This window comes from Bos javanicus, chromosome 6, assembly GCF_032452875.1.
Source record: "Bos javanicus breed banteng chromosome 6, ARS-OSU_banteng_1.0, whole genome shotgun sequence".
NCBI lineage: Eukaryota > Metazoa > Chordata > Mammalia > Artiodactyla > Bovidae > Bos > Bos javanicus.
The window spans coordinates 61,670,347-61,696,084 of NC_083873.1; the positions used below are offsets into that span (position 1 = coordinate 61,670,347).

Here is a 25,738-nt window from a genome sequence, read left to right on the forward strand (position 1 = left end):
CTAGTTATCAGGTTTCCTCTGTTCTGCTCTTTGCGTCACAAGGGCTATTTCAAGCAGCTGTATATCACCTTTCCTGTTCTGTCTTCCACCTTAAATTGCAAATAGTCATCTTTCCTTTGAAATATTTACAGGTCATGACCTACATTTTGGGGGTTAACTTCTATCTTTTATACTCCTAAAAAATGTTTCCCTCTTTTCCAAATATAACTTCATGCGATCTTAGTCATGAAAAAAGATATCCTAGGAATTTCTATGTCAATTCTGAACTTCAGACATTAAAAAAAGAGTTGACTGTTGGCTATTTGGTGTTGTTCAATAGCTTTCACATTTTTTTAAAAAAGAAGCAAAATATTAATACTGAAATATTACATATATAATATGTAGTAATACTGAAATATACAAAATACTCAGGCAGATACAAAGAAGCTGTAGTCACTCAGCAATCTCTTGACATAACGCTTTTGTAAAGCAGCTTTTTGGTCTCACAACGTTTAGCAATTTCTTTTAGCTGTTAAAGACACAAAACTAGTGTCTATTTACATCAGTGGTTCAAAACAGTGTACATTTGTTCCAGCAGAATGACAGTAATAAGGCACCTTTTAACCCAGGAAAACAAAATGTCTCAAGTTAGCTGAATATAAAATACAAGGTAAGTTACTAAAAGTTTTTCAAAAAGACAATCTTACTTACATCAAGAGAGCCTTCATTTATAACAATCATTCCCATGTTCTTCCTCAGAAGTTTGCAGGAGTGCCCTATGTCCAAACAGAGTAAATTGGTTGACATAATTAATTTCTCTAGAGAAAGAAGATGAAGATGTTAAAATGCTAAAACTACAAAACTTATGAATTTTATATATATTCTTTGGTAAAATTAAAATGCTATCTATTTGAACAAGAAAGATGGCAGTCAGCTGTCTTCTAGATCTGCAGAAGTTTGAAAAAGAAATACTCTGCTTGCTATAAAAGAGGGATAAGATACAAGGACATCACCTGACAGGTTAAGGCTGCCTTGATAAACAAACATGGAAAGAGAATACAGTAAGGATTCTCAATGTTCTGAAAACTGTTAAGTGCCTATGGCATACCCTTCATGATGACCAACATGTAGAGCAGAAGATGGGCCAGCGGTTGTTTGGGAGAAGGATGCAGGAGGTTGTCTGGGTTTCTCTTGGACCATTGATCCCACCACTATCTATCTCCCTGCCCTTGGACTGTTATCACATTTTCTTTTCTCCTGCTCTCTCTTGCTTTGCTGTACTTGGTGCAGGGCAAACTCACCTGCTGATCAAACCAACTCTGCCCACTTGTTTGCCTACAGCTGAACGTGGCTAGACAAAAATAGGCAACCTTTTTGGCCCAGCTCACATGTAAAACAGTACCATCTACACTTATTTCTTTCGTGATCTCATTCCTCAGTTTTCATTCCAATCCCAAAGAAAGGCAATGTCAAAGAATGTTCAAACTACTGCACAATTGCACTCATCTCACACGCTAGCAAAGTAATGCTCAAAATTCTCCAAGCCAGGCTTCAACAGTACATGAACTGTGAACGTTCAGATATTCAAGCTGTATTTAGAAAAGGCAGAGGAACCAGAGATCAAATCGCCAACACCCAATAGATCATCCAGAAAGCAAGAGAGTTCCAGAAAAACATCTATTTTTGCTTTATTGACTATGCCAAAGCCTTTGACTGTGTGGATCATAACAAACTGTGGAAAAGTCTTCAAGAGATGGGAATACTAGACCATTTTACCTGCCTCCTGAGAAATCTGTACGCAGGTCAAGAAGCAACAGTTAGAACTGGACATGGAACAACAGACTGATCCCAAATCGGGAAAGGAGTACGTCAAGGCTGTATATTGTCACCCTGCTTATGTAACTTATATGCAGAGTACATCATGAGAAATGCTGGGCTGGAGGAAGCACAAGCTGGAATCAAGATTGCCAGGAGAAATATCAATAACCTCAGGTATGCAGATGACACCCCCTTTATGGCAGAAAGTAAAGAGCCTCTTGATGAAAGTGAAAGAGAAGAGTGAAAAAGTTGGCTTAAAGCTCAACATTCAGAAAACTAAGATCATGGCATCCGTTCCCATCACTTCATGGCAAATAGATGGGGAAACAGTGGAAACACTGGTTGACTTTATTTTGGGGAGCTCCCAAATCACTGCAGATGGTGATTGAAGCCATGAAATTAAGATGCTTACTCCTTGGAAGAAAAGTTACAACCAACCTAGACAGCATATTAAAAAGCAGAGATATTACTTTGCCAACTAAGGTCCATCTAGCCAAGGCTATGGTTTTTCCAGATATTCATGTATGGATGTGAGAGTTGGACTGTAAAGAAAGCTGAGCACTGAAGAATTGATGCTTCTGAACTGTTATGTTGGAGAAGACTCTCAAGAGTCCCTTGGACTGCAAGAGGATCAAACCGGTCTATCCTAAAGGAAATCAGTCCTAATATTCATTGGAAGGACTGATGCTAAATCTGAAACTCCAATACCTTGGCCACCTGATGTGAAGAACTGACTCATTGGAAAAGACCCTGATGCTGGGAAAGATTGAAGGCAGGAGAAGGGGACAACAGAGATTGAGATTGTAGGATGGCATCACTGATTTGATGGACATGAGTTTGAGCAAGCTCTGCGAGTTGGTGATAGATAGGGAAGCCTGGCGTGCTGCAGTCCATGGGGTTGCAAAGAGCTGGACACAACTGAGCGACTGAACTGGACTGAAATGCTGACCATTCTAGATCTCGTAAATCCCTCTTTCCTGAACTCTGGACTCTCACATGGCAGTGCCTACTTTACAGCAGACATTTAGGTGTAAAATAAACATCTCCAACTTAACACATCTAAAATTAGGCGCTTAACCTCCCTTCAGAAAGAAGGAAGTTTTCCCTCCAGAAAACTCGCTCCTCCTTTAGTCTTCCTCATTTGGTTAATGGCAACTCCATCCTTCAATTGCTAAGGCTAAAGCACCTTGAAGTTACCTGGGACTCCTTCCTTTCTCCCATACTCTGTGTCTAATCTATCAATCAATCCTGTTGGCTGTACCTTCAAAAATACATCCAGAGTCCAACCATTCCTCACCACCTCTATTTTACCACCCAGGTCCAAGCATCACCATGTCCTGCTTGGATGAATTCAACAGTGTCTGGCCTTCCTGCTTCAATACTTGCTTCCCTTTGAGTCTACTCTGAGTCTAGCAGCCAGACAGATACATAGAGTTTTTTTTTTTTTTAATAGGAAAGTCAGATCAAGTGTTTCCTCCACTTTGTTCAGTACCATGCAGTGGTTTTCCATCTCAGAGTAAATGCCAAGACTGGACAACAGTGTAGGTGGCTCCATCCAACCTGAGCTCTGTTACACCGCTCACCTCTTCTCCTCCTCTAGCCCTGGGCATATCTGCTCTTTCTGTTGGACAGAAGACAGCTGTCCCGAATCATTTGAGTGACAAGCTCCCTTTCTTCTCATAGGTTGTTTCTGGGCTTTCACTTTTTCAATACTTCTTCCTGACTTCCTGATTTAAAATTGAACCCCTCTGTGTAAAGTGAAAACTTTCACTTTTCACTTTCATGCATTGGAGAAGGAAATGGCAACCCACTCCAGTATTCTTGCCTGCAGAATCCCAGGGACAGAGGAGCCTAGTGGGCTGCCGTCTATGGGGTCGCACAGAGTCAGACACGACTAAAGCCACTTTCCAGCAACAGCAGCAGTGTAATGCCCTATTCTCCCTTCCCTGCTTTATTTTTCTTTAGAACAATTATTGCCATGAAGTATATTATGTGTTTTTCTCATTTATATTATTGTCTGTTTCCCTGACCAGAATCTGAGTTCCGATGGCAGAGGTTCTGATACGTTTTGTTCTGTGTTCTTAACTGATGCCTGGTACCACAGGCACCATAATCATTTGCTGAATGAATGAATCTTACTTTCCTTTTTCTAGGAACAACTTTTAGGATTCTAGAAGTTAAGGGTTACTAGAAACCACCACCCTTCTCTCCTTTTCATAGGTATTTTCACACTGGCTACATATCCAGGACCATCCTGAGGACTGTTCATCTTCCCCACGGATCACTCTTAACCACCATTTATTCCCCCTCTATCTGTAGTTACACTACTTTATCTTATTTGCATTTTCCAGGTCTCCTGATCTCCAGGAGATCAGTCCTGGGTGTTTTTTGGAAGGAATGATGCTAAAGCTGAAACTCCAGTACTTTGGCCACCTCATGCGAAGAGTTGACTCATTGGAAAAGACTCTGATGCTGGGAGGGATTGGGGGCAGGAGGAGAAGGGGACGACAGAGGATGAGATGGCTGGATGGCATCACTGACTCGATGGACGTGAGTCTGAGTGAGCTCTGGGAGTTGGTGATGGACAGGGAGGCCTGGAGTGCTGCAATTCGTGGGGTCGCAAAGAGCCAGACACGACTGAGCAACTGAACTGAACTATGAATTTATAGTATTCATAGTTTAATATAAATACTATATTTATAAGTATAGTATTTATCACAGAATATACTGATTACTCACATTTCTAAAAGGAATATTAGCTAAAATCTTTTTTTTTTTTAATATAGATGATACTTAATGACTTTCAAAAAATGTGGTTTTAGTTTGTGAATACTCCTGAAATGGTTTCTTTAATTTTGGGAGAGTTTTGTGTGTAATTTGTATAATCAGTATTATCCAGAGGTTGATGTCAGGGTTCACAGTGCTCAGGCAACATGCTACTGCTGAATTTGGGGGGGGAAATGACTATTTTTCTTGCACATTATTGGTACTACAGGCCTCTACCAGCAAACATTACTTTTCTCCTCTGTTACAGACTGAATTTTGTCCCACCTCCCAATTCATATGTTGAAGCCCCAGCCACCAGTGTGACAGTATTTGGAGACAGGGTCTTCAAAGAGTTAAAGTTAAACGAGATCATAAGGGTGATCCCTCATCCAACAGGACTAGTGTCCTTATAGGAAGAGGACAGAACACCAGACGCGCTGTGAGCATCCACAGAGGAGAGGTCAGGCGCGGACACACAGAGATGTGACCGTCTGCAAGCCAAGAGGAGAGGCCTTGGGAGAAACCAACTTGCTGACATCTTGATTTGGGACTCCAGCTCCTAGGACTGTGAAGAGATAACTTTCTGATGCTTAAGTCACCTAATATGCCATATTCGATTATGGCAGCCCAAGCTGACTAATATAAACTCTTTCTGTAAAATCAGAATTAATTATTAGATCAATGAAAACTGGCAAAACCTTACTTCCTGTCTCAGAAATAACCTTTGGTCACATAAACAAGTGTCAGTATACAAGCTTGCCATAATTCTAGTCTCCAGACTCTGGCAGACAACTGCAGAAAGTTCATCCACGTGTGTCAATTAAGGAGGTGAATTAGGGGCAGGCAGAGTTCAAAGGTGAGAGAGGGCACTATGTGGCTGCAAGAGCTAAAGTTTGGCTGTATAGATAATCACTGCATCTTTAAAGGGGGCACTGGGGCCATGCTGCTGCTGCTGCTGCTGCTAAGTCGCTTCAGTTGTGTCCGACTCTGTGCGACCCCATAGACGGCAGCCCACCAAGCTCCCCCGTCCCTGGGATTCACCAGGCAAGAACATTTCCTTCTCCAATGCATGAAAGTGAAAAGTGAAAAGTGAAAGTGAAGTTGCTCAGTCGTGTCTGACTCTTAGTGACCCCATGGACTGCAGCCTACCAGGCTCCTTCGTCCATGGGATTTTCCAGGCAAGAGTACTGGAGTGGGGTGCCATTGCCTTCTCTGACTGGGGCCATAAGTAAATAGATAAGCTGAGTGAAACCACAAATAAGGAAATCTCAAAACACTAAATCTTTCAAATCTTGAAATACCTCAAATATATCTTCTAAAATGTATCAAAACATGTTAAAAAGCACCATGACATAAAGTTTAAACTAGCTGAATTACCAATGTTAATGGCAGTTTCCTGCTTGTCTCCTGTAAGGATCCAGATTTTGATGTCTGCTTTCATTAGAGTTTCTATGGTTTCAGGCACTTGATCTTGTAATTTATCCTCAATGGCTGTGGCTCCCAGTAGTTGAAGATTCTGAAGAAAAAGAGCAGCAACATTTTTAAGATTAAGAAAATGGTTTAGAGTCTTTAGGAACAAAACATTAAAGTGTTTTAAAATCAGAGACTAAATGATAATCCATGAATTCAGTGTGAATTCCAACTATCCCATTGAGTTTTTTCTCTCAAGGATTCCTAAATCTCAACCAGTACTTCTGACAGAAGACTGAAGCTACCTTCCTCCCCCCTAAGGTAAGCTCCTAGGACTGTGAAGAGATAACTTTCTGATGCTTAAGTCACCTAACATGCCATATTCGATTATGGCAGCCCAAGCTGACTAATATAAACTCTTTCTGTAAAATCAGAATTAATTATTAGATCAATGAAAACTGGCAAAACCTTACTTCCTGTCTCAGAAATAACCTTTGGTCACATAAACAAGTGTCTGAACAAGATTCTGAACACACACACACACACACACACACACACACACACTGAAGCTACCTTCCTCCCCTCTAAGGTAAGGAACTGATTCTGAACACACACACACACACACACACACACACAGGTAGAAGGAGGGAATCAAAAACAGTTAAATAGGAGCAGGCAGCTACTAAGAAAAAATAAAAACACAAACTATGGAAGGTCACCACAGTGAAGAATAATCCAAGTGACCTGGTTGAAAAAGAGCAAAGTTACATGCTGACATTATTAAATGACAATCGCATACAGAGTCAGGAAATCTAGACACACAATACAGTTAGGATGAATAAAGGCGCAATAAACAAAGCAACCGCACTGGTCTCTGAACGAAAGAACAGGCTGAGTGTTTTTAACTTGGTTCCACGTTTGTGTCATGGAAGGTCGGAGTCCATTAAAGATCTCTTGCTTATTTGATGGTATCTTTCATATAAGACTGAACAAAACCAAAACACTCTGTGGAAAGCTGTTCCAATCTCGGACAAAGAAGAATGGTTTCTTCTCTCAACTTCCTAAATGGCAGGAAAGGGAGAACAATCTCCTGGCTGCTAGGGAACCCTGGCTTGCCAAATGGAAACAGCTAATGGTGTTTTTGGTCCTAAATACATAGGTATGCGCAACGACGGACTAGGATTTAAACCTATCTATCATGTGACTAGGCATTGTCACCACTTGGGAACCCTTCCAGTGGTGTTCTGCAAGCCACAACAAACTAATTCTTAGTCTTAGGCATTTCCCCATAACCTAACTTCCAGAATGAACTACTTCAGCATTTATCTTTCTTCTCAACCATTCTCTTCCTGCTTGCCTTCATGTTTCATTTCCACTATCAGACAAGGACAGAACAGATACAAGGGAAATTATTGCAAAGGATAGTGTCTGGGTTGGTAATAACGAAGAAGGCATTCCACTTTCTATTTTTTCTCTAACATTAAGTCCTATTTACTTTTCATCAAAATCCAAGTCTAAAAATAGCCCCAAGTCTTGGTAGGTATGGAAAATAAAGTTAAATATATATACAAACATGTAAAATTGAGAGAGTGTGTGTGGGTATAGTTGCTGAGTCTATTACTTAGGAATGTTTTTGGCTATAAATAATAGGAAAATCTGACTAAAAGTAGCTTAAGTAAAGTTCCATATTTCTTACATCATTAGTACTGAAGTGGGTATTTTGGGCCGAAGATGGTTGGCTTGACTATATTTCCACTTATTCTCTAGATCTCTCTCAATGTCTCAATGTGACTGTCACAGCTACAACAACCACTGTGAAGACAAGAATTAGGAGGTGAAACCAAATGTATCCATCTCTTATTTGAAGAGCAAAAGGGTTTATAAAATTCCTCAGTGTATTTCCAAAAATAGCAACTGGCCAGATGGTGCTACATGGCCGTCCCTAACTACCAACATTTAACTTTTCTAGACTTAGTGGAGGTGGCAAGGCAGAACGGGGATGGGAGTAGGTAGTAAATTAGCCAGTTAACAGTCTCCGCCACAATGCTGAAACATAGATGTGTGCACATGCATTCAGTCTAGTTCAGTCGCTCAGCTGTGTCCAACTATTTGCTACCCCATGGACTGCAGCACGCCAGGCTTCCCCGTCCATCACCAACTCCCAGAGCGTACGCAAACTCAGGTTCGTCAAGTCGGTGATGCCATCCAACCATCTCATCTGCCGTCTCCTTCTCCTCCCTCCTTCAATCTTTCCCAGCATCAGGGTCTTTTCCAATGAGTCAGTTCTTCCCATCAGGTGACCAAAGTACTGGAGTTTCAGCTATAGCATCAGTCCTTCCAAAGAATACCCAGGGCTGATCTCCTTCAGAATGGACTGGTTGGATCTGCTTGCAGTCCAAGGGACTCTCAAGAGTCTTTCCAACACCACAGTTCAAAACCATCAATTCTTCGGCACTCAGCTTTCTTTACAGTCCAACTCTCACATCCATACATGACCACTGGAAAAACCATAGCCTTGACTAGACAGACCTTTGTTGGCAAAGTAATGTCTCTGCTTTTTAATATGCTGTCCAGGTTGGTCATAACTTTCCTTCCAAGGAGTAAGCATCTTTTAATTTCATGGCTGCAGTCACCATCTGCAGTGATTTTGGAGCTCCCCAAAATAAAGTCAGCCACTGTTTCCACTGTTTTCCCATCTATTTGCCATGAAGTGATGGGAACGGATGCCATGATCTTAGTTTTCTGAATGTTGAGCTTTAAGCCAACTTTTTCACTCTCCACTTTCACCTTCATCAAGAGGCTCTTTAGTTCCTCTTCACTTTCTGCCATAAGGGTGGCGTCATCTGCATATCTGAGGTTATTGATAGTTCTCCCGGCAATCTTGATTCCAGCTTGTGCATCTTTCAGCCCAGCGTTTCTCATGATGTACTCTGCATAGAAGTTAAACAAGCAGGGTGACAATTACAGCCTTGACGTACTCCTTTTCCTGTTGGAACCAGTCTGTTGTTCCATGTCCAGTTCTAACTGTTGCTTCCTGACCTGCATACAGGTTTCTCAAGAGGCAGGTCAGGTGGTCTGGTATTCCCATCTCTTGAAGAATTTTCTAGTTTATTGTGATCCACACAGTCAAAGGCTTTGGCATAGTCAATAAAGCAGAAATAGATGTTTTTCTGGAATTCTCTTGCTTTTTCGATGATCCAGTGGATGTTGGTAATTTAATCTCTGGTTCCTCTGCCTTTTCTAAAACCAGCTTGAACATCTGGAAGTTCGTGGTTCACATATTGCTGAAGCCTGGCTTGGAGAATTTTGAGCATTACTTTACTAGCTGTGAGATGAGTGCAATTGTGCGGTAGTTTGAGCATTCTTTGGCATTGCCTTTCTTTGGGAGTGGAATGAAAACTGACCTTTTCCAGTCCTGTGGCCACTGCTGAGTTTTCCAAATTTGCTGACATATTTAGTGCAGCACTTTCACAGCATCATCTTTCAGGATTTGAAATAGCTCAACTGGAATTCCATCACCTCCACTAGCTTTGTTTGTAGTGATGCTTCCTAAGGTCCACTTGACTTCACATTCCAGGATATCTGACTCTAGGTCAGTGATCACACCATCATGGTTATTTGGGTCATGAAGATCTTTTTTTGTATAGTTCTTTTGTGTATTCTTGCCACCTCTATCTTGCCACCTTAATATCTTCTGCTTCTGTTCGTGTTTGTACATACACACATGTATATATTTACATGTATACGTATAGACATAGATACACACATATCCTCCACTGCCCTGATATCCCCCACTGCCCTGCTCTGGCTCACCCTGCAAGTCCAAATTCAAAAGCTACTGCTTTTTCGAAGTTTTCATTTACTTCTTAACTCAAGTTTTTCCCTCTGCTGTGCTCTGATAGAGCTTTGCCATTTTTACATATCTTGAAAGTGAAAGTGTTAGTTGCTGAGTCTTATCTGACTCTGCAACCTCATGGACTATAGCCTGCCAGTCTCCTCTGTCCATGGAATTCTCTGTTCAAGAATACTGGAGTGGATTGCTATTCTCTTCTCCAGGGGAGCTTCCTAACCTAGGGGTTGAACCCAGGTCTCCTGCATTGCAGGCAGATTCTTAACTGTCTGAGGTACCAGGGAAGCCCTTAATTTACCATATTAAGGTTAACTGCTTAAATGTATGACTCTGGTAGTTTTGTTCAAAAGTAGGGACCATGTCTCCAAGCTCCTTGTTTTACAAATGAGGTGACAGAAGCCCAGATAGGGGCAATGATAAACGACAGTGAATACTGGGGTAAGATTACAGAAGGGTAGGGCTTGAACCAAGATTGCCTGTATTGCCCATTCCATTCTTGTCCCTTCTGTCAATGATGGTGTCCAGAACAACAGTCAGCTCTCAGTCTCATAAATATTGGCTGAAGTAAATGAAATGGGCATCAGTGTGTTAAGGGCTAGTACTGACTTCTTTATTCAAGTACTTCTCTACTCAAGTAATATTAAGGAGAGGAACAAATGGAGGTCTTGCTCTGGTTGCAGGTTGATGTCCCAATTTGACAACAGGGAGGGTAGGGCCCTGTCTTGGGCATATTCCTTGTAAGAATGCTGGCCTGAGCACTAAGCGCTGACTCAAGGAAGACCCTGTAAGCCCAGGTACTGAGGTGATGCTGAAGAAGGGCTCTGGGGAGTCTTTTATAAAGAAAGTGAAGTTTTAAATTGAAAGAAAAAGCATGGACCATGTCTTATTCATCTTTATATTGTATCCCCAGAAGACTGATAGTCAGAGTTTGACATATTTGCAGAGAATGCATGACAAAGAAAAAAAAAAACCAAAAAACCCCAAACACCCAAATCCAAATGTTCTAAAGTACTGTCGCAATCTAGACCATTTTGCCTTCAATATACTCCAAATAACTTACACAGCTATTAGGTGCACTTGATGCATGACTTCTTAGTATATAATATATACGACAGGAAGGCAAATTTCCTTCTTTAAAAACATGGCATTACTTTATTATCTTTAATGGGAAGCAGATTTGAAATCTATCAAAACCTGATGAATAATTATCATCAAGAAGTTCAAGAATGAAAAGGAAGACCAGTTCAGCAGCAACTATGCTAGCCTCACAATTGATGAATTTCAACGCTGAGACAATGATTTCATCAATTCTTTCAGCTACTCTTGGGGCATTAGTAGCTAAATCATTCTGGCCCACATCCCAGCAAAGACCAGGATAGAGCCGTTTTTAAATGTTAGATGTTCTACAGAAGGCATGATAAGATTTTTAAAGGATCTCATGAAGATAGTTGAGTCATACATGCTCTCAAAAATTTTAAACCAAAAAAGAAATTTTTTTGGGTAATATTTCACAAAACCCTGGGGTAGATAATATGAAAGCCAAGATGTGAATACATTAATTAGAAATAAATAAACAAATATATTTGTATGTTTTTTAGTTCTACTCTAAGGGGATAAATGAGCACAGGAAGTACACGGGTATCCACTGCCGTGAACAAGCCTAATAAAAATAAAATGACTGCGCTGGTGGAGATTATATTGAAAGCACATTTGAAAGAAGGAAAGCAGCTGGTTTTGTACCGGTAAAAAGGAAACATTTTTCAAACCAGGCAAAAATAAAGTACCAAAGATGTAGGGCCAGCAATGTACATGTTGAGAAATGTCATAGCAGGTTAATGTGCAGTGTGCTGGTGGCTATGAGAACAGGAATTTCTAGTGAAACATTTCTGAATATTCAGCAAAACTGCAGTGGGTTTACCTTGCTGCCTGTAAAAGAAACACTGCATCTGAAAGCTGTTCATTTCGCCTTTATCCCGAGAGCTCCTCGAGCAGGGCACTTACTAATTTTAGTGGACAGCTCTGCGGCTTCCTTTCCTTTGGCTTCGATGTCATTTGTTGTGAGATTAGGTCTTGAGTGATAGACTGTTCAGTCTCTGGAAATTAATATCTTTAGCTACATAACGATCATTAGGAAAAAAGATTTGAACTTTGCGTGCTTTTCCTGATCTTAACACAAGAGTGTTTAGGCCGTAATCAATTTCATCCCAAACATGTATTACCTTACACAGATGGCCACTAATGGTCACTATGGGAATTACATATTCAGCAAGTGTTGAAACGTGATAAAATTCCCATGACATTTACGGAATTAAAAAAAAAAAGCCTAAAACACTAATTTTACTTTCAAAATGTAACTGTGCCAAAAGTTATAAAGGTTTCAGTTGATGCCTCTTTGACATAGATTTAGTTATCACTGAAAAATTATGAAATAATATTTACCCAGTAAAGTCCTCAATAATCTTATTTTCTCTTTTAGATGTTTCTGACGTAATTTTTTAAAAAAAGATAAAAATATCTAGAAATATCTAGTAAATATCTACCCTAGTAAAGATAAAAAGCTTCATGCAGAGTACTTAAAAACTAGGGGCAAATGTATTATGACAGATTTAGAAATTACATTTTTTCCCCAATGTATGTATATTTTACTAAATAACAGAACCTCAAAGTGATTTATTCCATGTTAACAAATATTGTCTCAGGGTTTAGATCTATTCTGGATTTTTTTAAAAAGTTTGTGATATGTTTCTAAATGAGAAAAAGCACAGTAACTTGGGCTTCAGATTACAACATGGACTATTTAGCAGAAGTTTCTTTGAAGACAAATAAAAGAAATAATACTGGCAAATAAATGTTATCACTGGAGTAAATATGGATAAATACTAGTAACATTTGGCAACCTTTATGACAACATAAAATAAGATGTGATTCGGAGAATGAAGAAACATTTCTGTAGCCGAGAAATATCAGATACTGCTAAGTGCTCACACTGATTCCTTCAGTTAGGGAGGTTGAGTAAACTATATAAGACTGAATCAGGGTGCAGCTGAGCTGGGATGGTAAGAACAAGACACCAAGAATAATACACATCCCAGGGCAGCGAATGAGGAGTGAACCTGAGATTAAATGAAAGTTAGAATCTTATATAAATCATCACACTCTGAAACATTTGTCTCTGTTGCTCAGTTCTTAGTTCTGATCTGTTTCTATGAAGGGGTTTCAGCCTCAGTCCTGAGGCTCTCTGGCCAGGGGTGCCTGCTTCCTGTTTTCCACCTGTATGCCCCAGATTCACACTCTGGGATGGACTCCCTTCCAAGCACACACGCATGCCTGCATTCACACACACACCCACCCATGCATGCCTGCACTGTCTCTCTCTCACACACCCACACACCCTTGCCATTCTGGGCAAGACAGTGGGACACACCAGAGTCCCTTCCTTCCTGGGATCTGTGCTTCAGAATCTGTTCTTTGGTTTGCTCCCTGCCTTGTTTTCTGACTGTGCCCTCCTTGCTTTACATTGGTATCTGTTTCTCCTAGCTTCAGCTGCCTGGCAGTCATCAAGCCCCAAGTACTTAGCCACAGGAGTAGGAATGGAGAGCAGGGGTCTTCATATTTTACCTGAAGGGCTTATTACACAGATCAGCGGACCCTATACCCAGAGCTTTTCACTGAGTTCGTGAAACCTGGAAATGTGTGCTGGTAACTAAGCTGCTGGTTTGAGGACCTAACTGCTCATCTCCAGCAAGGCTGACAAAACTCCTTCTATCAAGTGACAGATGGTAAATATTTTCAGGTTTGAGGGTCATACACTCTGTGCTGCAATGACTCAATTCTGTCATTGTAGAGACAATCTGTAAACACATGGGTGGCGCTGTGTTCTAATGAAACTTTATTTACAAAAACAGGTGGTGAGTGGAAGTGGTTCTTGGGCTGGAGTTTGCAGACCCTTGATGTGGAATAGTGGCGAGCAGCCCATCTCTGCATCGGCCTCCATTCTGACTGATCAGTCTTGATACTTCCTTGGTCAGCTCCAACCCTTCTTCCTTAGCCTGGCCTTAGGTCCTCTGGTCTCATTTCTCTCCTCTCCTTCCAATCCCAAACTACAGACAAAGCCTCTCAACTGTAATATATGATTACCATCAGAGAAAAACAGTACTCTCCCTAAATAATCACATGACTATATGCTATATATGATCTTAAAAGTAAACACAAAATTTTCTGTGCGTACAAAAGATAAACACAGGAAATAAGTATTTTCTTAGTCTGGGTGGCTCAAAAAACCCATCCAACATCAGTTAACATCTGACCTTAAATCCTAAAGAAGAATTAAGACTTAGCCAAGTACTAGGGAGAGGTGGGGAGGGATGGGTGAAGAAATTCCAAACAGAAGACATCACATGTGTGAAGACATAGGTATGCTAAAGCATATTGTGTTTGAGAAGCTGCCATTTAGTCAATATGGAACCGATAAATGAAGGGAGGTATGTGATGATTTAAATAACGCTAATTTAATAGGGTTGTTATGATGATAAAATTGGATCAGTCATCTCAAACTCTGAATAGTAAGTCAGGAAAACGATGAGCCTGGAAGAGCTGGCAGGGAATGAAAATCAAAGTGGTTATTTTTTTATGTTGGGGATTCCAAAGGCACAGGGCCTCTGGAGAAGAATTTCAGAAGGGGAGGGACAGGATCAGATTTACATCTCAGAAAGTTCACTGGTGTCCAACTGGGGATGGAATGGGAAGAACGGAGGGTGCAAGACCAGTTCAGAGGTTAAGGCAGTCATCACACTTGTTAGCTTTAAAATACGGGAGCTCTGGAATACAGAGTCCCTGACGGCCATGGGCCTCTCAGAGGCATTCCATAATGCTGGCTCTCCAAGACTGCCGCATTCCACTGGACATCATTCACTCCTGGGCTTCCCTTCTCAAAATCACTTTGCACGCAACAAAGTGGTTGCATTTAAGAGAAGAGAATCTTGTACCTCTGTCAAAGCTGGGCTAGACTAAGAGTGTTAAATCATCGGCATGCCTCATTGACCTAGTTCTGGAGAAATCGTGCCACCCAGGCCAAGAAGGAGCTTTTATCTTGGTGCTTTTTAAACCAAGAAATCATATTTGGACTCTCACACAGCCAAGGGCTTGCCAAATAAGGTCAGAATTCACACACCCAGCTGAAAAGAATCAGGGTTTGAGAGGCCATTGGGTGTAGCCAGCAAAAACAACACATCCATCTTATCTGAGTGAGAAGACAGCAAAACCCATTGTGCAAAGTCTACCGCGAAGCATTCATAATAAGGGTTTGATCAGCTAGAAAGGAGGAGCGTGGGATTAGAGATCTAAGGGAACACTAAGTACTTTCAGTAAGAAGACTCTAAAAGAGGAGTTGAGGGAAAATCACAACAAGCAAATCCCCACCTTCACCCTGAAGGAGGAGAGAATATATTACATCACACAGGGCACACACGGCTAGTCTCATTTCCTATGCGGACAGGTCCTGAACACACCATGTCTCCCAATTCCAAGAGTTGATTTCATGATGACTCAACTGTATGAGTGGTTACATTTTATTTTTCAAGATGCCAATGTTTTACATACATTCTTGCTTTCTTTTAAACCACTAGCAGAATGACATATGGATTAGGAACATGCGATTTGGAATTAAGACAGAACTGCGATATGAATCCCTGCTCAGCCAACTACTGGATATGCTGCCACCGCTGCTGCTTAGTCGCTCAGTCGTGCCCGACTCTTTGCAGCCCCATGGAACACAGCCCGCCAGGCTCCTCTGTCCATGGAATTCTCCAAGCAAGAATACTGGAGTGGGTTGCCATGCCCGCCTCCAGGGGATCTTCCCAACCCAGGAATTGAACCCTGGTCTCCTGCATTGGGCTTCCCTGGTAGCTCAGTTGGTAAAAAATCTGCCTGCAGTGCAGGAGACCCAGGTTCGATCCCTGGGTTGGGAAGATCCCCTGGAATAGGAAATGGCAAACAACACCAGTATTCCTGCCTGAGAATTCCATGGACAGAGGAGGCTGGTGGGCTACAGTCCATGGGGTCGCAACAGTTGGACACAACTCAGTGACTCAACTCAACTCGACTCACTCCCTTATTGCAGGCAGATTCTATACCACTGAGCCTCCAGGGAAGCCCACTTAGCAAGATAAGGCTAATAATATGGCTGTACTAGTGTTGGTATAAGGATGAAAACTGATTGTTTATCTCAACTTTCTCTTTTTTTTGTTGTTTTATTTGAGTAGTCAGGTAAAAAAAAATGTTGAGTACTTAAGACCTAGGGATGTCTATATTTTTTGTATAGCCCACTTGTTTTGTTAATATTAATAAATTATATGTATTGCAAAATGCAACAAATTATAAACAAAAAAAGGTGAGATAAAACATTAGTAGAAACAGAGGTTATAACGTTTTCTTGCTTACCCCAATGGCTCATTTTGCGCACCCTATGTCAGAAGCCCTGGAACTAAATAATCAAGTTAAGGAGCAGAGGAGCACGGGACGTGGAGCTTAGTAAAGTCTCTAAAACTGGCAGGTCCCCTTAGTAGATAAGCTGACAGACTGCAAACGTTCTTAAGCAAACAGTAAAACAGGAAACTACTGGAATTCGAAACCACGAAATCACCAGTACATCATGTAAATTTTCATCTAGTACATTTCAGGTTTTAGTACAAATGAAACTGATATTGGCAGCTACTAAGAATAGAACGGGGCAGTTTTATCTGAAAAAGCGTTCAACGCGAATACAGAAGTTACTGTGAATTTGGCAGTCATAAATGCTCAGGAAAAGTTCTGTTTTTCATTAAGCTTTATATTTCTCTAGGAATCCTCTACACCACTCGCTGCCACACGTTGGGTAGGGTACTGGACTGCTGGTAGTCACCAGAGTGTAATGGTTGATCTACATTCCACCACATCAAGGCAGGCTTTAACAAAAAAACAACCCCAGAAACGTCAACCATATGTGGGAGTAGGAATCACGGAAATAATGTAAAAAAGATCACGAACTACCTCGCTGTCCTAGCTCAGTGCCTGTCGCAGCGCCCTGGGTGCGAGGTCCTGTCTGCCATGACATTTTCCAGTGTTCAATACTACCTCACTCTCAGTACTGAAACGAAGACAAGGAGTTTTCCATCCTCTTCCCTTTCTGTGCCCCCAGAGCCCACAACAGCACCTGACAAGCGCTGGGGGATGGGCATTTGTTGTTGAACCTTTCCCACCACGTGCTTCCCACATTTATATGTTAAATAACTTGGAAAACAGGGGTGGTTTTTTTTTTTTTTTATGACTGAGTCTAAATTTGTAACGAATGGATTCTTTAAAATCCTTATCTGTCTTTTCTAACTGTTTGACTTTTCTAAAGTCACATCCTTAGTGACAACACATTTGAAATCAACATATTCCATGTGCAGAAAGCATGCACTATGTGGGTAATAGAAGGCAGGCTTTCGTTAAGCAAACACTAAGTAAATTTAGCCTTTGAATTAATTATTTAATTGACTCATTCATTTATTCATCAAATATCTATTCAATGAGGCAGTTCTTGGAGCCACAGAGACAAATAAGATAAAACGACCCTGCTCTCATGAAGCTTCAATCTAGTGGAGGATAGATATTAATTGTGAACTATAAAATTTGTACATATAATAAACAACATAGCTTGATTCAAAGGGGAGCTAAACACTGCCCAAACTATAGCTTCCTGATTAGTATTAAGTTCAAAAATGATCCTCTCTGATCCATAATTAATCAAAAAAAAAAAACACGTTGGCAGAAGCATAGCATAAATTTTCATTTTTCAAGAAGCATTTATTTATGCCTCAAAATATGAGAAGAAAACAAGAACAATGTCATCATCAGGGAAATACTGGTTTGATCATTGCCCAATCTAGACATGTATTATATAATATATCTCACTATTTTCTGCAATGCTCAAGAAAAGTAAGTCGGTTTTGTAAGCATCTCAAATGACTACAAGGCAATTCACATAATGCTAAAGATATAATTGCATTTTCCTATTGAAGCAAATAAATATAAAAAATTTTTCAAAAACTCTATTTACCATGAAGGAATACCTTCATGTTTCAAACAATGGTTTAATTACAAAATATTCCTCTTAAGTAAGATCAGACCCCTCTGTACTACTAGTTTTCAAAGGAACTTATCAGCACATTATGAGTATGAGGCAAATAAATTTTGTCTTAGAAATACATGTGAAGTAGCAGATCAATCAGGAAGGTGAGACATTTCAGAGAAACCACTGCTAAAGAAGTATAAGGCTTGATAATTATTCTGCTATTTATTTGCAATTTCTCCCTGACAAAATACAAATAAATAAATTCTTAACTTAAAAAATAATCTAATATTTAAAGACACAGACCAACAGTATAAGTGGTTTCATAATCTAAATTATAAATCCAAATACGCTGCCCTTCAAAAGAAAGAGGCTAAAGAAGGTAGAGCAGGTCAAGCGTGTTGTCTGAAAAATGAAACAACTGTACGTTTTCTCAAGTGGTGATAAACACAGATGAAGAGGTGTTTCCTGTCCACGAAACCCAAGCGATGCTACAATTATCCTCAAACTGGGTCAAGACACCTCGAGTATATGATGTGATTCTCATAATCCCTTCTGCATTTTAACTATGTGAGCCTTCTTGTTCCTGGACGTCTTGGGTTTCCCGGTTATAAATGTCACCTTCTTGACCTTTATTTAGTAATAGAAAAAAATGTTTCAGGAACATCTTGAAACAACTCATAGCATTAGAAATGATCTCTTTTTAATCCTGAGAAATCTAACATCTGAATGAAAGTGCTGGAGTCCAAACTATCCAACCGTGTAGCAGAGATGTTGATGGCATTACACAGATGGATGTAAAAGTCCTAAATCCTCTATGACTGTCACTAGGGAAAAGCCCATCAGGAGCACTTTGTCCAGCCTCCCACCTTCCCTCTCCTTTACTGTACCCTGGAGGTAAAGGGGGACCTTCCAGAGCTCACATGTGCTGGGTAGAAACGTCAGAAAGCACTGTGCCACAGGACAGATGGCATTATCTCCTGGGAGGCTCTTGGCCTATCTGGATAAATTTTTTCAGATTATGCTAGGACTCACAGCCCCCAGGGGAAAAAAGGCTTTAACTAAATTTCGAAAACGGAATTACTTGTTTGAACAAACACTGGAGGGATAACATAGAAAGCAGGATGTAACCTTAAACATATTATACAATTGTCATTTATTTTATAACATTAAAATACATTCTTGTTTTCAGGAAGAGCTCTGCAAATCTTTTGTATTTTGACTGTCTTTAATATAACGCCATAATACCATTAATTGGTCATTGCTATTGCAAATACGTCCTGCAATGTCCTATGTATGACCACAGGCTGACCTGATCTTTTGTTGAAAAGTGAGGGACAGTATCTATAGCAATTTTGAGAAGCATGTTTCCTAAAAAAAATTCACAGACAAGAGGACTATCATCTGGTTTCCAAACTGTGCTCCACAGAGTCTCAAAGTCCTGAAAAGCCTCTCATGGACCACGATGAGGGCAAGGTAGGGTTGTCAGGGGACAGCCAGTTAGGGGCTTCTCCCCACTCTTCCGCTTGTTAACCAGCACAGTTTTGCTTTTATATATTCTATGTATTAAAAATATGTAAGTATATTTAGGTTCCTATGCAATATTGTTCTTTACAGCATTGGACCTTGCTTCTATCACCAGTCACATACACAGCTGGGTATTGTTTTTGCTTTGGATCCACCCTTTCATTCTTTCTGGAGTTATTTCTCCACTGATCTCCAGTAGCATATTGGGCACCTACCGACCTGGGGAGTTCCTCTTTCAGTATCCTATCATTTTGCCTTTTCATACTGTTCATGGGGTTCTCAAGGCAAGAATACTGAAGTGGTTTGCCATTCCCTTTTCCAGTGGACCACATTCTGTCAGATCTCTCCACCCTGACCTACCCATCTTGGGTTGCCCCACGGGTATGGCTTAGTTTCATTGAGTTAGACAAGGCTGTGGTCCTAGTGTGATTAGATTGACTAAGTCAAATTGGAAGTGGTCAAACAAGAGATGGCAAGGGTGAATGTTGATATTCTAGGAATCAGCGAACTAAAATGGACTGGAATGGGTGAATTTAACTCAGATGACCATTATATCTACTACTGCGGGCAGGAATCCCTCATAAGAAATGGAGTAGCCATCATGGTCAACAAAAGAGTCCGAAATACAGTACTTGGATGCAATCTCAAAAACGACAGAATGATCTCTGTTCGTTTCCAAGGCAAACCATTCAATATCACAGTAATCCAAGTCTATGCCCCAACCAGTAATGCTGAAGAAGCCGAAGTTGAATGGTTCTATGAAGACCTACAAGACCTTTTAGAACTAACACCCCAAAAGATGTCCTTTTCATTATAGGGGACTGGAATGCAAAAGTAGGAAGTCAAGAAACACCTGGAATAACAGGCAAATTTGGCCTTGGAATATGGAATGAAGCAAGGCAAAGACTAATAGAGTTTTGCCAAGAAAATGCACTGGTCATAACAAACACCCTCTTCCAACAACACAAGAGAAGACTCTACACATGGACATCACCAGATGGCCAACACCGAAATCAGATTGATTATATTCTTTGCAGCCAAAGATGGAGAAGCTCTATACAGTCAACAAAAACAAGACCAGGAGCTGACTGTGGCTCAGATCATAAACTCCTTATTACCAAATTCAGACTTAAATTGAAGAAAGTAGGGAAAAATACTAGAGCATTCAGGTACGACCTAAATGAAATCCCTTATGATTATACAGTGGAAGTGAGAAATAGATTTAAGGGCCTAGATCTGATAGAGTGCCTGATGAACTATGGAATGAGGTTCATGACACTGTATAGGAGACAGGGATCAAGACCATCCCCATGGAAAAGAAATGCAAAGAAGCAAAATGGCTGTCTGGGGTGGCCTTACAAATAGCTGTGAATAGGAGAGAAGTGAAAAGCAAAGGAGAAAAGGAAGGATATAAGCATCTGAATGCAGAGTTCCAAAGAATAGCAAGAAGAGATAAGAAAGCCTTCCTCAGTGATCAATGCAAAGAAATAGAGGAAAACAACAAAATGGGAAAGACTAGAGATCTCTTCAAGAAAATCAGAGATACCAAGGGAACATTTCATGCAAAGATGGACTTGATAAAGGACAGAAATGGTATGGACCTAATAGAAGGAGAAGATATTAAGAAGAGGTGGCAAGAATACACAGAAGAACTGTACAAAAAAGATCTTCACGGCCCAGATAATCACGATGATGTGATCACTGACCTAGAACCAGACATCCTGGAATGTGAAGTCAAGTGGGCCTTAGAAAGCATCACTACGAACAAAGCTAGTGGAGGTGATGGAATTCCAGTCGAGCTATTTCAAATCCTGAAAGATGATGCTGTGAAAGTGCTACATTCAATATGCCAGCAAATTTGGAAAACTCAGCAGTGGCCACAGGACTGGAAAAGGTCAGTTTTCATTCCACTCCCAAAGAAAGGCAATGCCAAAGAATGCTCAAACTACTGCACAATTGCACTCATCTCACATGCTAGCAAAGTAATGCTCAAAATTCTCCAAGCCAGGCTTCAGCAATATGTGAACCATGAACTTCCTGATGTTCAAACTGGTTTTAGAAAAGGCAGAGGAACCAGAGATCAATTGCCAACATCCGCTGGATCATGGAAAAAGCAAGAGAGTTCCAGAAAAACATCTGTTTCTGCTTTATTGACTATGCCAAAGCCTTTGACTGTGTGGATCACAATAAACTGTGGAAAATTCTGAAAGAGATGGGAGTACCAGACCACCTGATCTGCCTCTTGAGAAATCTGTATGCAGGTCAGGAAGCAACAGTTAGAACTGGACATGGAACAACAGACTGGTTCCAAATAGGAAAAGGAGTACGTCAAGGCTGTATATTGTCACCTGCTTATTTAACTTATATGCAGAGTACATCATGAGAAACGCTGGACTGGAAGAAGCACAAGCTGGAATCAAGATTGCTGGGAGAAATATCAATAACCTCAGATATGCAGATGACACCACCCTTATGGCAGAAAGTGAAGAACTAAAAAGCCTCTTGATGAAAGTGAAAGTGGAGAGTGAAAAAGTTGGCTTAAAGCTCAACATTCAGAAAATGAAGATCATGGCATCCGGTCCCATCACTTTATGGGAAATAGATGGGGAAACAGTGGAAACAGTGTCAGATTTTATTTTTTGGGCTCCAAAATCACTGCAGATGGTGACTGCAGCCATGAAATTAAAAGATGCTTACTCCTTGGAAGAAAAGTTATGTCCAACCTAGATAGCACATTAAAAAGCAGAGACATTACTTTGCCAACAAAGGTCTGTCTAGTCAAGGCTATGGTTTTTCCTGTGGTCATGTATGGATGTGATAGTTGGACTGTGAAGAAGGCTGAGCGCCGAAGAACTGATGCTTTTGAACTGTGGTGTTGGAGAAGACTCTTGAGTGTCTTAGACTGCAAGGAGATCCAACCAGTCCATTCTGAAGGAGATCAGCCCTGGGATTTCTTTGGAATGAATGATGCTAAAGCTGAAATTCCAGTACTCTGGCCACCTCATGGGAAGAGTTGACTCATTGGAAAAGACTCTGATGCTGGAAGGGATTGGGGGCAGGAGGAGAAGGGGATGACAGAGGATGAGATGGCTGGATGGCATCACTAACTCGATGGATGTGAGTCTGAGTGAACTCCAGGAGTTGGTGATGGACAAGGAGGCCTGGTGTGCTGCGATTCATGGGGTCACAAAGAGTCGGACACGACTGAGCGACTGAACTGAACTGAAGTATATTCAGGCAATATTTACTTTGAGAAAGAGGTTCTACTCTTTAAAAAAAGAGAGACTTGAAAATAATTTGAAAGTCACTAGCTCACATGCTCAAGTCCAATATTATGGTCGATATAAAAAATAGATCCTGATCACAAGAAAAACAGACTATATAATAAACAAGTCTCATTTAAAGTAGCCAAGGAAGAAGCCCAAATGGATGAAACTCAGGCTTCCGTGGTGGCTCAGAAGGTAAAGACTCTACTGGCAATGCAGGAGACCCAGTTTCGATTCCTGGATCAGGAAGATCCCCTGGAGAAGGAAATGGCTACCCACCCGAGTATTCTTGCCTGGAGCATTCCAAGGACAGAGGAGCCTGGTGTGCTACAGTCCATGAGGTCATAAACATTCGCATACAACTGAGCAATGAACACTTTCACTTTCAGGACCGTGGCAGTTAAATTTACAGTCAGAAAAAAAAAAAAAATTTACAGTCAGTGACACAGCAGAAGAATCTGCTCTGCTATGTTGGAACCTGCCTCATTACCACGTGTGACAGGAGCTCCCCACAGCTTCCACTGAATACTAACCCCAGCTGCTTTTAATAAAGAATGGAAGCTCAAAAGGGTGACATGCTAGCACCCTGACTACCTACAGTTCCCAAATGATCAGGGTTGGGAAAATCATTTTTTTCAGAAAAGCTTTTAGTTGCAGGGACCCCTCTGTGTTCTTGTTCCTATTTGTTTTCTTCTAAAAGACTTGTGCTCTTCTTCAGTGGGTAAAATAATCTTCTGAGGCTGATTTAAAAAACTACCACCTTCCTGAAAGCTTGTGGGTCACTCCTGGATTTCCTGGAGGAATTAGTTCAGACCATGACACTCAGAATGTTCCTTATTTGGTTGGGCGTCCCTGATATCTAGCATTTATCAATCACCTAATGAAAGTTAATTAAGTTAATTACTGAAAGAAACTATAGTTTCAGGGGATATAGTCCTTATTCAGAACAAGCTGGCTGAACCAATCTCTTTCTGATTTTTCAATAAAAATTAAGAGAGCATGACTCATCACAAAGTAAAAAAGGAATTAGCTATAAATTCTCTTTTCATTTATTTTAGGTAAGAGGTATTAAGAGAGACTTCTGTATCTGTAAACTAAAAATATGTAAATATATGTAATGGATGTCCCCAGGCAGCTTAAATTTCAATGTGACTCACGATCGCCATCTGCTGGAAGAAAGGTTGAATATCTATTTTAGTTAAAAGAGGGAAGTCAAAATTTAATAACAGTTATTAAACACACACACAACTGTTAAGCCTATAAAACAATCTATAAACTCTAGGACATTCTCAGTAAAAACATTAGTCACATTAAACATTCAACTCCAGAATGTGCTCCAGAGCATTTCAAGTAGAAACAAAATTTAATGGTTGGAATCCACTTAAAATATATTGATTGTTAGTTGTTATATATTAATTCTATCATTGCCACGTGAGAAAAGACTACATTATATTCAGGCTGTGTAGGAAAGGAGACAGGAGGAAAAGAATCATCTCCAAGCAGAGTAATCTTTTTTAATTTCTCAAAAGATTATGTGTGTGTGTGTCACTCAGTCGTGCGACCTAATGGACTGTACCCGGCTGGCCAGGCTCCTCTGTCCATAGAATTCTCCTGGCAAGAATACTGGAGTGCGTTGTCATTCCCTTCTCCCGGGAATCTTCCCAACTCAGGGATAGAACCCCAGTCTCCTGCACTGCAGGCAGACTCCTTGCTGTCTGAGCCACCAGGGAAACCCTCTCAAAGAGTAAGAAAAGCCAAAGATTAAAAATCAGTAATACCATTAGTGCTTTTAAACAATTTGTGACTTTGGGGACAATGAAAGAGATTACGGTCATGGTCTCATAAAATATTATTTTATGTCACTATATGACATTCCAAAGATGTAAGGATATATACAATATTAGAAAAGAAAGAGAGAAATTTAGTAAGTGGATTGATAACAAGTCTCCTGGTGTGTGTACACATCTACAATTGGTGGTGGAGGTGGGGTTTATCAACTTGGAAGGTTTCATACATTCCATCACAAGTCTTCTGAGGAATAAGGACGATACAAAATAAGTTCAAATATAAGGGAGAAACGACAAACGAACTAGCTTCTAGGGGGATCTCAGTCTATTGAGGAGACAGGAGGGCAGTATCCAGAGTCACAGGTAACTACATAGCAGAGGACACCACCTCCAGCTGGAGCATTCCAGTCCTGGGGTTACACGGAACAGCGGGCATGTGGGGAGAGTCCAGGGACGCATCCATAGTGCTGGCTACTATGCAAGACAGGAAGGACCAGGAAGCACGTTGACAGAGGAAGAAAAAAAACATGCCAGCCATGACTCACCCAAAGGTGAGATCAACTATGGCTAACAGGCAGAGCCTCAGTCTATGCCTTACAAGCAGGAGTACAGTTGAAGGAATTATGTAAGTAGCAAGTTATTTAATGGAAACTTAAGAGCCTGAACTTGAGCCAGAGTAAGAATTCTGACTTACATTCTTATGTGCCGAGGAATGCCCTCCAAATCACTTAACCTCTCCGGTGCCTTGATTTCTCCATTTATACGGCTGCGAGAGTTAACACTACCTACCTCAAAGGAATGCTATGAAGATTAAGTAGGTTTTTAATTAAGTAGGTTGAAGATTCAAGTGCTCCAAATAGCACCTGGCACACAGTCAGTACAACCTAAAACTGTTTGCTATTCTGAATTCGGGAAGCAAGATTTCTTGCTGTTTATGAAGCATCAATCATGGTGTATCCATGGCTTTTTGGCTGAATAGCCTTGGTTTCTTTATCAGTAAAGCAAGAATATTTATAGTTGTGGTACAAATGATGGATGTATCTCAGTGAACAACGACAGGCCAGGTATAAGCACTGGATTGTTCACTTGTACATTCTTTATCATTGGTTATGGAGTAACACAGCTGTATACTTATTACATTATTTTGTATTATACATATTGTGCTTAGTTGCTCAGTCTTTGCAACCTCATGGACTGTAGCCCGCCAGCTCCTCTGTCCATGGGGATTCTCCAGGCAGGAATACTG

General features: G+C 40.7%; 1 protein-coding gene across 9 annotated transcripts in view; it reads right to left on the reverse strand.

Moving 5' to 3' along the window:
* ATP8A1 (ATPase phospholipid transporting 8A1) overlaps positions 1-25,738 on the reverse strand; it is a 236,394-nt gene that overhangs the window by 97,434 nt on the left and 113,222 nt on the right. For all 9 annotated transcript variants that reach the window (XM_061420038.1, XM_061420035.1, XM_061420032.1 and 6 more), the window contains 2 exons: positions 5,941-6,079; positions 691-755 (listed from right to left, as the gene is read on the reverse strand). In XM_061420038.1, coding sequence (XP_061276022.1) covers positions 691-755; positions 5,941-6,079 — 204 coding nt within the window. The remainder of the gene's footprint in view (positions 1-690; positions 756-5,940; positions 6,080-25,738) is intronic.